This window comes from Ascidia mentula, chromosome 7 (genome assembly GCF_947561715.1).
Source record: "Ascidia mentula chromosome 7, kaAscMent1.1, whole genome shotgun sequence".
Lineage (NCBI taxonomy): Eukaryota > Metazoa > Chordata > Ascidiacea > Phlebobranchia > Ascidiidae > Ascidia > Ascidia mentula.
The window spans coordinates 4,362,242-4,376,523 of NC_138572.1; the positions used below are offsets into that span (position 1 = coordinate 4,362,242).

The window sequence follows — 14,282 nt, forward strand, 5'->3', positions numbered from 1 at the left end:
CTGACTGTTGTGCCTTGTATCTGGTGGTACACACATTCTGATAAATTATTCACATCAATTTTCTAGGGTTTTTATCCAGTTTTTGGCCAAATCGGGATTTCATTCGGACATATCTGATAGTTGCAAACGACTCTATGCGCATTTTAACACTGAAATCACTATTTGAAATTTTAAAAAAATTATTAACTTCCCGACTGTTGTGCCTTGTATCTGGTGGTACACACATTCTGATAAATTATTCACATCAATTTTCTAGGGTTTTTATCCAGTTTTTGGCCAAATCGGGATTTCATTCGGACATATCTGATAGTTGCAAACGATTCTATGCGCATTTTAACACTGAAATCACTGTCAAAAATTTTTCAAAAATTATTAACTTCCTAACTGTTGTGCCTTGTATCTGCTGGTATACACATTCTGATAAATTATTTACATCAATTTTCTAGGGTTTTTATCCAGTTTTTGGCCAAATCGGGATTTCATTCGGACATATCTGATAGTTGCAAACGATTCTATGCGCATTTTAACACTAAAATCACTGTTTAAAATTTTTCAAAAATTATTAACTTCCTGACTGTTGTGCCTTGTATCTGGTGGTACACACATTCTGATAAATTATTCACATCAATTTTCTAGGGTTTTTATCCAGTTTTTGGCCAAATCGGGATTTCATTCGGACATATCTGATAGTTGCAAACGATTCTATGCGCATTTTAACACTGAAATCACTGTTCAAAATTTTTCAAAAATTATTAACTTCCTAACTGTTGTGCCTTGTATCTGCTGGTAAACACATTCTGATAAATTATTCACATCAATTTTCTAGGGTTTTTATCCAGTTTTTGGCCAAATCGGGATTTCATTCGGACATATCTGATAGTTGCAAACGATTCTATGCGCATTTTAACACTAAAATCACTGTTTAAAATTTTTCAAAAATTATTAACTTCCTGACTGTTGTGCCTTGTATCTGGTGGTACACACATTCTGATAAATTATTCACATCAATTTTCTAGGGTTTTTATCCAGTTTTTGGCCAAATCGGGATTTCATTCGGACATATCTGATAGTTGCAAACGATTCTATGCGCATTTTAACACTAAAATCACTGTTCAAAATTTTTCAAAAATTATTAACTTCCTGACTGTTGTGCCTTGTATCTGGTGGTACACACATTCTGATAAATTATTCACATTAATTTTCTACGGCTTTTATCCAGTTCTTGCACAAACCGACATCTAATTCCATCATATGTGACAGTTGCAAACGATTCTATGCGCATTTTGACACTAAAGGTTTATTTATACGCGATTTCATTTAGCACCTATTAAGTCTCAAATTTACAGACGAAATATATTGCCACTATCTGTTTCTGTATTGTTGGAACATTCAGATCACAATTCCATCAGACCAATCTAGTTTATTTACGCCCGTTTTTTGTTGTACGCCGGCCGAACCGCTACGCTTTTAATTTTTTTTACTGTCAATATTGTAACAGTTTGCTTTTACAACATTTGTAGCAACGCCTCTGTGTGCACCCAGAAACATAGCTCCAAATTCCTTAAACCTCGAATTTCTGACGCTAAAACAGCTGTAACTGAACAATCATGAAATAGCTGCAAGTATACAGGTAAAAAAAATACGCAATCGTTTCACGCATTAATAAGATAACAAACATATTCTTGCAGTCGAGGTATTACAACTGATGAGGTTTGCTGTTGCTGTCCGGTCATGACCACGTGAATATGCATGTACAACAAAGCAGTGGTTATCACGATGCATTGAAATTGGAGAACTTCCTTAAAAAAATAAAAAAATACTTTGTTAGAATCCAAATCACTAAATTCATTACAACTGACCTGGCAAAGATTTTCTTGGCGAACCGTTTATATAATTGTGTTCATCAAATCCAATCAAAAGCAATAAACATAAATTCAACTGCATCCTTAACCATTCCGACTACCTATGTTATCTATATATAAAGGGTGTATTATATGACCTAAATGAAGGTTTTTATTCCGCGGCAAAAAAAGAACCCAACTCACCATCAAGGAGACGTTGAACATTCAAAAATATCCTCTCCGTTGCAACATGCCAAAACAAAGATACTTGGTTACTAAATTATTTTCATATTGCAGGAGCTGGTTGATTTTAAAGGTATCAATATCATGTGTTATAGAATCGATCCCAACATCACGAGATTGTGCATCACCTGACTAACAACGCGCTAGTTGTAACGGGTGCCATATTATTAGTGTTCTTCCTATGCTAGAGTTGTAACACGTGATGCGTAACAAACATGCAAGACAAGCAAAGTCACACCACAAAACACATCAACGAGCATGCAAAGTTGGGATCGATCTAAAGTATATTCACAAAAATATTTCTAATTTGTCGACTACTGTTGCGACCTTTATCAAATATAGAAAATTAGTCGCTCACCTGATAACCAACCACAACCTTCCTTCGTGAAAACTGGAACGAATGAAACAACACGTTCTACTGCATTGAAGGTGAAGAGAAAAAAAATTCCCAATTTTAATCAGCGTTTTGGTTTCCGCCGCAGGGACCCTGATTAAATGGAGAATTGAAGAGAAAAGCAAGGACACAAACTTACCTGAGGGTGAATGTGTTTCCTTTCAGAACCAACCACGCTTTTTCCATTCCAATTAAGTAGTAAGGCATCAAATCGCATGCGTTTGCATTTGGACGATTTAAAACCAATACGGAAATTCCTAACCACAAGATTTCTTTTCGAATTAGAGCCCGTTTTGAAGACTTGCATGATTATAAGCAGTTCGGTTTTTCTCCATTTCTTTTACACCCACCTTAGGATTCGAACCAACATCATCTCGCACATCTCTCTCCATGAAGCTTTGTTAGTTCCATATGGGCTGACAAAACACAGTTTCACTGACAATTCGTTCCCATAACCCTAAATCCTTTACACTCGGGACTTGGGAAAACATGCGGGTTGGCCAATTTATAAAACTCGTTAAAACTCTCATGACCACACGACACCAAAATTAAAAACGTTTCCATTGTTTAACGGTGTTAGAGACCGAAAAAATTCCGAGAATCCACTTAACACCAGCTTACTTTTCCCTCTCAAACATTTCTAATGAGCATGAATTCCCGCGCGTTTCGCTGGCAGGCTGATTTTCTCAAAAATTCTTCTGGCAATAGATTAACATGAATTGGCACATGACAGAAGACCTAACATGACACGGATGTTTTTGCATCAACTGATGACAAAAAACTGGCGTAAGAAAAGTGTGATAGTTGCAAACGATTGTATGCGCATTTTGACCCTAAAATCACTGTTTAAAATTTTTTTTTTTAAATTAACTTCCTGACGGTTGTGCCTTATATCTGCTGGTACACACATTCTGATAAATTATTTACATCTATTTTCTAGGGTTTTTATCCAGTTTTTGCCCCAAAACACATCTAATTCCAACATATCTCATAGTTGCAAACGATTATACGCGCATTGTGACAACAACCACTTTTCATATTTTACAATTACCACTTTCTTTCAGAAAATCCATCGCAAAGCTTTATTTATACGCGCTTTCATTTAGCACCTATGGAGTCTCCAATTTACACCCAAAATATATTGCCACTATCTGTTTCTGTATTGGTGGAACATTCAGATCACAATTCCATCAGACCGATCTAGTTTATTTACGCCCGTTTTTTGGTCTACGCCGACCAAACCGCTACCCTTTTAATTTTTGTACTGCAATATTGTAACAGTTTGCTTTTACAACATTTGTAGCAACGCCTCTGTGTGCACCCAGAAGCAAAGCTCCAAATCCCTTAAACCTATAATTCCTGACGCTAAAACAGCTGCAAGTACACAGATAAAAAAATACGCAATCGTTTCATGCATTAATAACATTTAACAAACATCTTCTTGCAGTCGAGGTATTACAACTGATGAGGTTTGCTGTTGCTGTCCTGTCATGACCACGTGAATAAACATGTACAACAAATCAGTGGTTATCACGATGCATTGAAATTGGAGAACTTCCTTTAAAAAATTAAAAAAATACTTTGTTAGAATCCAAATCACTGAATTCATTACAACTGACCTGAAAATAGTTTTCTTGGGAGAACCGTTGATATAATTGTGTTTATTAAATCCAATCAAAAGCAATGACCATAAATTCAACTGCATCCTTAACCATTCCGACTACATGTGTTATCTGCATATAAAGGGTGTATTATATGACCTAAATGAAGGTTTTTATTCCGCAGCAAAAAAGAACCCAACCCACCATCAAGGAGACGTTGAACATTCAAAAATATCCTCTCCGTTTCAACATGCCAAAACAAAGATGCTTGGTTACTAAATTATTTTAATATTGCAGGAGCTGGTTGATTTTAAAGATATCAATATCATGTGTTATAGAATCGATCCCAACATCACGTGATTGTGCATCACCTGACTAACAACGCGCTAGTTGTAACGGGCGCTATATTATTAGTGTTCTTCCTATGCTAGAGTTGTAACACGTGATGCGTAACAAACATGCAAGACAAGCAAAGTCACATCACAAAACACAACAACGAGCATGCAAATGTTGGGATCGATCTAAAGTATATTCACAAAATATTTCTGATTTGTCGACTACTGTTGAACTTCTATCAAATATAGAAAATTGGTCGCTCACCTGATAACCAACCACAACCTTCCTTCGTGAAGACTGGAACGAATGAAACAACACGTTCTACTGCATTGAAGGCGAAGAGAAAAAAGTTTCCCAATTTTAATCAGCGTTTTGGTTCGCGCCGCAGGGACCCTGATTAACAGGAGAATATAAGAAAAAAGCAAGGACACAGACTTACCTGAGGGTGAATGCGTTTCCTTTCAGAACCAACCACGCTTTTTGCATTCCAATTAAGTAGTAAGGCATCAAATCGCATGCGTTTGCATTTGGACGAGTTAAAACCAATACAGAAATTCCTAACCACAAGATTTCTTTTCCAATTAGAGCCCTTTTGATGACTTGCATCGTTATAAGCTGTTCGGTTTTTCTCCATTTCTTTTACACTCACCTTAGGATTCGAACCAAAATCATCTCGCACATCTAACTCCACGAAGCTTTGTTAGCTCCATATGGGATGACAAAACACAGTTTCACTGACAATTCGTTCCCATAACCCTAAATTCTTTGCACTCGAGACTTAGGAAAACATGCGGGTTGGCCAATATATAAAACTCGTTAAAACTCTCATGACCACACGACACCAAAATTAAAAGCGTTTCCATTGTTTAACGGTGTCAGAAACCGAAAAAAATCCGAGAATCAAGTTCGGCTTCCATGCAAAAGCAAATTTCGTGCAGAGAATTGCTGAGGGCTCATGCACTTAACACCAGCTTACTTTTCCCTCTCAATCATTTCTCTTGAACATGAATTCCCGCGCGTTTCGCTGGCAGGCTGAAAATTCTCAGAAATTCTCCTGGTAATAGATTAACATGACGTGACACATGACAGCAGACATAACATGACACGAATGTTTTTGCATCAACTGAAGACAAATAACTGCAAAAGTGTGACATTTGCAAACGATTGTATGCGCATTTTGACACTAAACTAACAGTTTAATTTTTTTTTAAATAATTAACTTCCTGACGGTTGTGCCTTGTATCTGCTGGTACACATATTCTGATAAAATTATTTACATCAATTTTCTAGGGTTTTTATCCAGTTTTTGCCCCAAAACACATCTAATTCCAACATATCTCATGGTTGCAAACGATTATACGCGCATTGTGACAACAAAGACTTTTCATATTTTACAATTACCACTTTCTTTCAGAAAATCCATCGAAAAGCTTTATTTATACTGTAAATAACTCGAAGTGTTTCTGAGATATTTAACAGTGTCTCGATGGCCTGAGCGGTTATTGAGTCTCTTCGATTGTTAAACCTGCTTCTGCCCCGTTCTATAAAGCACCCAGAACTAGGATATCTTCCCGAATTATTGTATTCATTTCTGTTATCTTCTTCATTACGACGGTACATTACAGCTTTCAATACAACGTTGATAGGATGCCAGCAAATAGAATGGCGAAGACTAGACTCGACTGGACTGAATTTACGGGTAAAAACTGGGCTCTTTAACGCTCTCCATTATGAGAGCTGATTGGCCAATAATGTCACGTGATATCATGAGGCGCTTTAAGTAATATAATACAAGAACATAGGTGTGATGTGACATAAGCATAGCAGAACATTTTATGTGGCAAACAGGATGTTGAATGAATCACTTTACTCGAGAATATTCGATGGCTAAATCATTTGGGTCACATTATGGGGTTATGCAGTACATGTGCAAAGCTGCGCGCAAAACATTACGCAATACAAGCACTGGTTTCTGTGACGTTTGTTACCATACGCACTTTCATTTAGCACCTCTGTGGAGTCTCAAATTTACAGCCAAAATATATTGCCACTATCTGTTTCTGTATTGGTGGAACATTCAGATCACAATTCCATCAGAACAAGTTTATTTACGCCCGTTTTTAGGTCTGTGCCGACCAAACCTACGCTCTTATTTTTTTTACTGTGAATATTGTAACAGTTTGCTTTTACAACATTTGTAGCCACGCCTCTGTGTGCACCCAGAAACATAGCTCCAAATCCCTTAAAACCTCTAATTTCTGACGCTAAAACAGCTGCAAGTAAACAGGTAAAAAAGTTTCACGCATTAATAACATTTAACAAACATCTTCTTGCAGTCTAGGTATTACAACTGATAAGGTTTGCTGTTGCTGTCCGGTCTTGACCACGTGAATATCCATGTACAACAAAGCAGTGGTTATCACGATGCATTGAAATTGGAGAACTTCCTTTAAAAAATTAAAAAAATACTTTGTTAGAATCCAAATCACTGAATTCATTAAAACTGACCTGAAAATAATTTTCTTGGGAGAACCGTTGATATAATTGTGTTTATTAAATCCAATCAAAAGCAATAACCATAAATTCAACTGCATCCTTAACCATTCCGACTACATGTGTTATCTGCATATAAAGGGTGTATTATTAACCTGAATGAAGGTTTTTATTCCGCAGCAAAAAAGGGCCCAACCCACCAGCAAAGAGACGTTGAACATTCAAAAATATCCTCTCCGTTGCAACATGCCAAAACAAAGATACTTGGTTACTAAATTATTTTCATATTGCAGGAGCTGGTTGATTTTAAAGGTTCAATATCATATGTTATAGAATCGATCCCAACATCACGAGATTGTGCATCACTTGACTAACGACGCGCTAGTTGTAACGGGTACCATATTATTAGTGTCCTTCCTATGCTAGAGTTGTAATACGTGATGCGTAACAAACATGCAAGACAAGCACCACAAAACACAACAACGAGCATGCAAATGTTGGGATCGATCTAAAGTATATTCACATAAATATTTCTGATTTGTCGACTACTGTTGACCTTTATCAAATGTAGAAAATTAGTCGCTCACCTGATAACCAACCACAACCTTCCTTCGTGAAAACTGGAACGAATGAAACAAACACGTTCTACTGCATTGAAGGTGAAGAGAAAAAAGTTTCCCAATTTTAATCAGCGTTTTGTTTTGCGCCGCAGGGACCCTGATAAACAGGAGAATAGAAGAAAAAAGCAAGGACACAAACTTACCTGAGGTTGACTGTGTTTCCTTTCAGAAACAACCACGCTTTTTGCATTCCAATTAAGTAGTAAGGCATCAAATCGCATGCGTTTGCATTTGGACGAGTTAAAACCAATACGGAAATTCCCAACCACAAGATTGCTTTTCCAATTAGAGTCCGTTTTAAAGACTTGCATCGTTATAAGCAGTTCGGTTTTTCTCCATTTCTTTTACACCCACCTTAGGATTCGAACCAACATCATCTCGCACATCTAACTCCATGAAGCTTTGTTAGCTCCATATGGGCTGACAAAACACAGTTTCACTGACAATTCGTTCCCATAACCCTAAATCCTTTACATTCGGGACTTAGGAAAACATGCGGGTTGGCCAATATATAAAACTCGTTAAAACTCTCATGACCACACGACACCAAAATTAAAAGCATTTCCATTGTTTAACGGTGTCAGAGACCGAAAAAATTCCGAGAATCAAGTTCGGCTTCCATGTAAAAGCAAACTCCGCGCAGAGAATTGCTGAGGGCTCATCCACTTAACACCAGCTTACTTTTCCCCTTTCAAATATTTCTAATGAACATGAATTCCCGCGCGTTTCGCTGGCAGGCTGATTTTCTCAAAAATTCTCTTGGCAATAGATTAACATGACATGACACATGACAGAAGACATAACATGACACGAATGTTTTTGCTTTAACTGATGACAAACAACTGGCATATCAAAATAAGTTTTTTCTGCTTTCTAATCCAAAAGTCTGAACAAATCTCGGGGCTCTTGGATCGAATTCCGGTGTGGTAATAAAACACTAATGCACACGTGTCGCTTTGATCGAATTGCTTTTAATTTGCCCTGTGGATCGCTGAGAGTTCGCCATCTGGTCGCAATACGACCCGAGTTAAATATATTCAGAGAAGACACCCGGTTTTCTACACTCCTGCGTAAGCTGCTGTCAGAGGAATTATTTTTACATTCTTCATCGGATAAAACCCTGTCTTTTTAGTTCGGTTGTTCGTCCCAATGCAATCCTTATAACAATTCGCGTCCACTATGATGTCACCGACTTCAAGTTGTATATCGTTTCCATTCCTCGGCTCAAAAGCCTGTATGGTTTCATGTCGGCCGTTTTGACCGGGATATGACCAAAATGCATCCACAGATATCGCGGTTGCTTCACTCAAACCTCTTCTGGCCAACATTCTTTCGTAAACAAATCTTCCAATCTGCGTATCAAAGTTAACGGATGGTCTGTATTTTATCTTGTCAATAATTGAATAACGAGGTATTGTTTATGTGCTTCACTTACGTTTGAACTAAAGGTGCATACGACGTGGTCGCATTCACTGAGCAAAGCAACGTCCTCAACGATCCCCCAAAACCCTTCTGATGTTCCTCTTTGTGAAAAATGCGATTTAGTTGCGAAGGACACAAAAACGTAATTGGGAAATCTGCAAAATCAGGACAGAATCGTAAATCTCGGGTTAACGTAAAAATATATTTTCACACTTTTCCATCGCCTCTTTGTGTACCCTGACGTCATCAGTTGCCAGGAAAACTCTTCCAATGACGTTGCTCTTTGTGACGTTTCTGTAGTTGTCAAACCACTTCTCCACATGAACCATGTAATCGTGAAGAGAATAAAAATCAGATTCTTCGGCCAACTTGTCTGTCCTTCTGACGTGGACTCTGTAGTTTTGTACGATGTTATTTGTTTTTTAAAGTAAATAACAAAGAAAACTGTCATGCGCTGCTGTTAAATGAAGTAAACAAGCAAAGGGGAAAAACAAAAAATGTGTTTGAAACTTTTTCCTTAAAACATGTGATATCACGACATGTCAGGTTATGATAACCATTTTCCACGACTCAAAATGTTTTTCATCCCGTCCAAGGGCCTTAACCATACTTTGTACAAACATTTTTAGGACGAGAATGACATTCTTTTGAACCCGGGATGTCCTGGCAATGAATCCCGATCAGGTTTTCTTCTTAGTATATGGGTCGGGTAATTGACCAATGCTGCCGTAACATCTCACTTTACCCGACAATTGGATGCACGAAGGCGACCTCTCTCTTAGCTCTTTCGAGTCGATTGGTGAGTGCTGGTTGAGGTCTGGTGATGAATTCCATCAACTGACCAATCCACCATATTTGTGGCTCGTCACAAACGGGAGATAGAGTTTCCTTGAGAGTTTCTGGGTACGTGTTGGGTGCGAATGGAGTAAATGGTCGGAATTGATTTTTCACAGTAATTTTCACGATACGTTTATCGTTCGTTGTCTCCGAACGTTTGTCCCCTGCAAAAATCATAGTTTCACAAAGTTGCTGAAACATTGTTGCTCCTGTTTCACGTACAGAAATCACCGTTCCACAAAACAAATTTGTTCTGTGAATACGCGTTTGACAAAAAGTTTAAAATTTGTTCGCAGGAATAATGTTTTAAAGTGTCTCACACAAGTGCAGTTAGTAAACCTCATTTCATGAAAGAAAATCACATGTCGTAATTAATATTCCATCATTTTATCTTATTTGGGCGATTTTTAAAGATATGATGCTTTTGTGTGATTTGTTGCATACCTGCCATTTCGGGAACATTATTGAACTCTTCCTCTGACCAATCGTTGCACGTTTCGCTAAGAGGCAAATACGCCTCGTTCAGTGACTTAACTGGGTACATCGCCAACTCAGTCTTCAACACTAAAGTTCTGTTTGTTCCAATCGCAAGCAGGAAACATATTCCGATGTGGTGAAGATTGCATATTAATCCACAGTTACCGGCTTGTATCTTACAAAGAAGCTTGCGCGCTTTTGAGCAGTTTGCAGGATTCTATTCACAAACAAAGATTGTTTATTTCTTGTTTATTTACGTTGTTGTTAATCATTAATCAATCAAGTTATTCACCTGTTTGTGGCAAAACGCCACAAATACTCCTTTGAAAGCACACAAACGTTAAAAAAAAAGTTAAAAAAATATTGGAGTTGTGCGTATATAACACGTGGCTTCAGTTGCAAATTGAAAACTAATTTTTGCTCTCGATGTAAATACTCTACCTTATTTACCTGCAGATGTCGTAGTTTCTTCTGAACTGAGCGATGTAGTTTGGCCAGTGTGGAATTCCCTTCTATTAGCGTTGTGTAGATTTGTGGAGATGATTTTTCAGTCCTGTTAATCCCTTCTTTTAGAAACAATTACAAATTATTTTATTTAGCGTAACGTCCCAAGTGAAACAGTTCTATAAAGATGATTATTGCTTTTACGAAATGATTAACCCACATGTAAGAAAAGATAATCATGCAAAAAGTATACTAAGATCTTCTTTTTTCGTCAAGTCTCATTTTGGTCCAATGTAAGGGCCGCCAAGAAAAATGTTAAAAAATATAAAATTTTGGGTCGCTGCTAGTTGGCGCTGTTTGTTCAAACTATAGTTATGAAAGATTGCCGTTAACATTTTTGGTATTTAGGGGTGGACAAACCATTCGACTCCCGGGCCAGAAATTAGCACATATATGGCAAGCGGGACAATGGTGTTTTTACGACCTATTTACGTTTAAAAGATTGCATCCGCGGGCCGCGGTTTGTCATGTGTGGTTCATGCGGTCATTGATCAACAAAATAATATGTTTTGTATAGCTCTTGGTCCAATCGACCCAAACCGGATACAAGAGACGCAGTAAGGCGCGTAACTAATGAGCAGGAATGTTTAGAAATCGTAATGGGGTCCACTGATCGTTAAATCGTTTACTCACTAGACAAGGTTGCTTCGTTCGCATCACTCAACTGAAATACTTCAACTGATCTGAAAAAAAAAACATGTTATAATATCACACCCTTTGTTTTATCAGGTGTTTTAGGACTGGCCTTTTTTAATGTTTTTTTTCTGATATTTGTAAACATCCACAGAATTAACATGCTATATACGTTCTTGCTAACTCATATTTGACCTCTAATCATTGGTTAAATTAAATTAAAATAATTTTGCAGAAATGCATTATTTGTAACGTGACAAGTTTCATTGTCTCGCGTTTTCGGCCGGTTCAATTCGTGTTGGAACGATTCGTCTAAATCGGGTCCGCGCATTTAAGGGGTCAATAGGAGTACTTTTTTGGTTAAGTCGTACATATTTTTTTTCTTATCGGACCCGAAATTGCTAGGTCCGCCCCTGTTTCGCGTCCTTAATATATCTCCACAACTGACAACTATTTAAGAGGTTACATAAAATGGAATATTCAACTGCTCACGCAGATTGGCCCCCATAAAAAAAAACACCAAAGATAGTTATTCTAAAAAACTGAACTTTATAGTACGTGTTCATATGTTACCACCAAGCCATTTTTTACCTATTTTGCAAACTTGTGTAGAAACTCGCCAACAACATCACCGTCACGACAAATATTACTCCCAATGACTTATTTGATAACATGGTGTTCAAATTACCTAGTAACAAACAAAAGAAAACACTACAGAGTTATTAATATTCCTGCAATATAGAATATATAACCAAGGTTGCCATCGGCCAGGTACAAAAGTAAGCATTTCTGTATTTTAATGCTGAATTTAGCTTAATTGACTTTGACCTTTATTACGGATTTTTGTTTTGCTTTTGCCTGGCTGGTCACAATATCACGAATAATCCCTATTCAAAACAGCGAAGCAAACAAATAATGTATCATTTGGCCTGCTCACGAAGTGTTTTGATAACAACTAGAAGGAATGTCAAACTATTACGCGACGACGTGCAGTTTGGAAACCTCTTGCCTCGAGTAACCGCAAGCTGCAGGCCACAAAACCGGGCAAGGAGAAACGCTTCTGGCCCGCGGCCCGCTGGTCCAACGCCCCTAACAATTTCAAATATTACTACAAGTTTTAGAAAGAAGTGTTGCTGTTTAGGTTGATTTCGTGCAGTTAAAACATTTTCATTGTTCCCCTTAAACAACTCACAAATGCCTGTATGTCAACACTTAGCTTGCTTTCGTCATGTAAACGTATTTTTGCCCTAGTCCGTCTCGATTTTAGGGAAAAAGCGCGCCAATGCACACCTAAAAAACCTGCTCTGCGTCACATATGAGTGGGCACAATGCATAATTTCAACTAAGTTTACATTTTGTTACAAAAGCTACCAAGCATCATATTCAATACATTCAAAGAATGTTGTTTGGACTGAAACGTTGACCGAATAAATAAGTTTTTGCCAGAAGAGCTATGAATTTATTGAATAAGATACATACAATTTATATGCAGACTGCCACCTCTGACTAACTGTGCTAACATTTCTTTGTTAACGACGTTTTGCAACAGGATGTTATACATACGTGCATGCTTTCGCCTTTAGGCCATTAATAGCTTAGCGCATGGGAAATGACATCCGAGAACAGGAAGCCTCCACACTATAATAACAGTTGCATTTTACGCATAATGTTTACTTTATTTCAGATCGGATACTTTTGCAAATAATAACAACGAAGGCTACACATACGCTTGCTGAGCTGTCCTTTTTGTCATTTATAGACGTTTCTACATCGTAAAAATAACAAACACTTATATCGCGCAATAAAATACAGACTGTAATTTCTATCAGATTCTACAAATTGCTGTCGTGGTAATTTTAATTATTTCAACTTAAAAATCCGACAAGTGAAATTGACCTAATAACAAGTGACAATAGTCAACCTGTGCATATACATATGTCCATGACTATAACGTGAGCGCTTTAGGCTCAACAGGAACGACCAGTTACTTTCTCGTGTGATGACTCACACAATTCTAACACTGTGGCTTCGCACTCTCAGCCAGGTTTACTTCTCGACCAAACTTCCCAGGTAAAACCACCAGTAAAAAATGAAAAAAAAAATCGTTAAATCGGTTTGCAAACACTGCGGTTGAGAGGAAACCCATTAAGGCGTGAGACGCTATGGCACTGGCACACGATATAGGTGTTCGGTTCACTAAACCATTTTTTCATTTACTGCGATTGTGGTTTTTGATAAACAATTTACTTTAATTTCAATAAAGTTACGTTTTTTATATGTGTTAGAAGAACAGATTATTAAATTACAATATGCCTGGCAGCAATAGGAACATTATATACAATTTACTGTTTGGTAAAGTGTCTCCTCAAATAAGCCAAAGCCGACAGTTTAATCTCATCCTGCTCAATCGTTACATCTGATTGTCAGTTTGTGAGATATTTTACATTTATATGTTTATATTCTTGTATTAATGTTGGTTTTAACTGCGTTGTTTGTGTGTTTTTAGCGATACTGATGATGCCTGCAAACACATTCAACTTTAAACTAAAAAAAGGGTTCTCGAAAGCAGAAAATGAACGGAAATGATGCTCATGTGGTAAAAGTTGTCATGGTAAGCGTCAATTTGAAACCATCTGTTTTTTAAACGCTGAACATAAAACCGTTAACGGAAAAATGCATTCTCACATTAAAGTATTTTTGTTATTGTTTAGATCGACTTGCCAAAAAGCAAAACGTATTTTTGCCCTAATCCGTCTCGATTTTAGGGTAAAAAGCGCGCCAATGCACAACCCTGCGTCACATATGAGTGGGCATAAATGCATAATTTCAACTAAGTTTACATTTTGTTGCTGAAGCTACCAAGCATCATATTCAATATATT

The 14,282-nt window shown here is 37.4% G+C and overlaps 1 protein-coding gene across 2 annotated transcripts; it reads right to left on the minus strand.

Moving 5' to 3' along the window:
* Positions 1 to 8,342: 8,342 nt before the first annotated feature.
* Positions 8,343 to 12,114, minus strand: LOC145908913 (alpha-(1,6)-fucosyltransferase-like). 2 transcript variants are annotated; one of them, XM_082996233.1, is made up of 8 exons: positions 11,993 to 12,114; positions 11,402 to 11,451; positions 10,715 to 10,827; positions 10,232 to 10,481; positions 9,696 to 9,951; positions 9,164 to 9,343; positions 8,964 to 9,105; positions 8,343 to 8,880 (listed from the first exon to the last, which is right to left on the minus strand). In XM_082996233.1, exons 1-8 carry the CDS (start codon positions 12,073 to 12,075, stop codon positions 8,587 to 8,589), a joined length of 1,368 nt encoding a protein of 455 aa, XP_082852359.1. In that variant the 5' UTR covers positions 12,076 to 12,114; the 3' UTR covers positions 8,343 to 8,586. The 2 variants fall into 2 exon arrangements, with proteins under 2 accessions (XP_082852359.1, XP_082852358.1); XM_082996232.1 differs by having other exon boundaries at positions 10,715 to 10,830.
* Between the last annotated feature and the right edge of the window lie 2,168 nt (positions 12,115 to 14,282).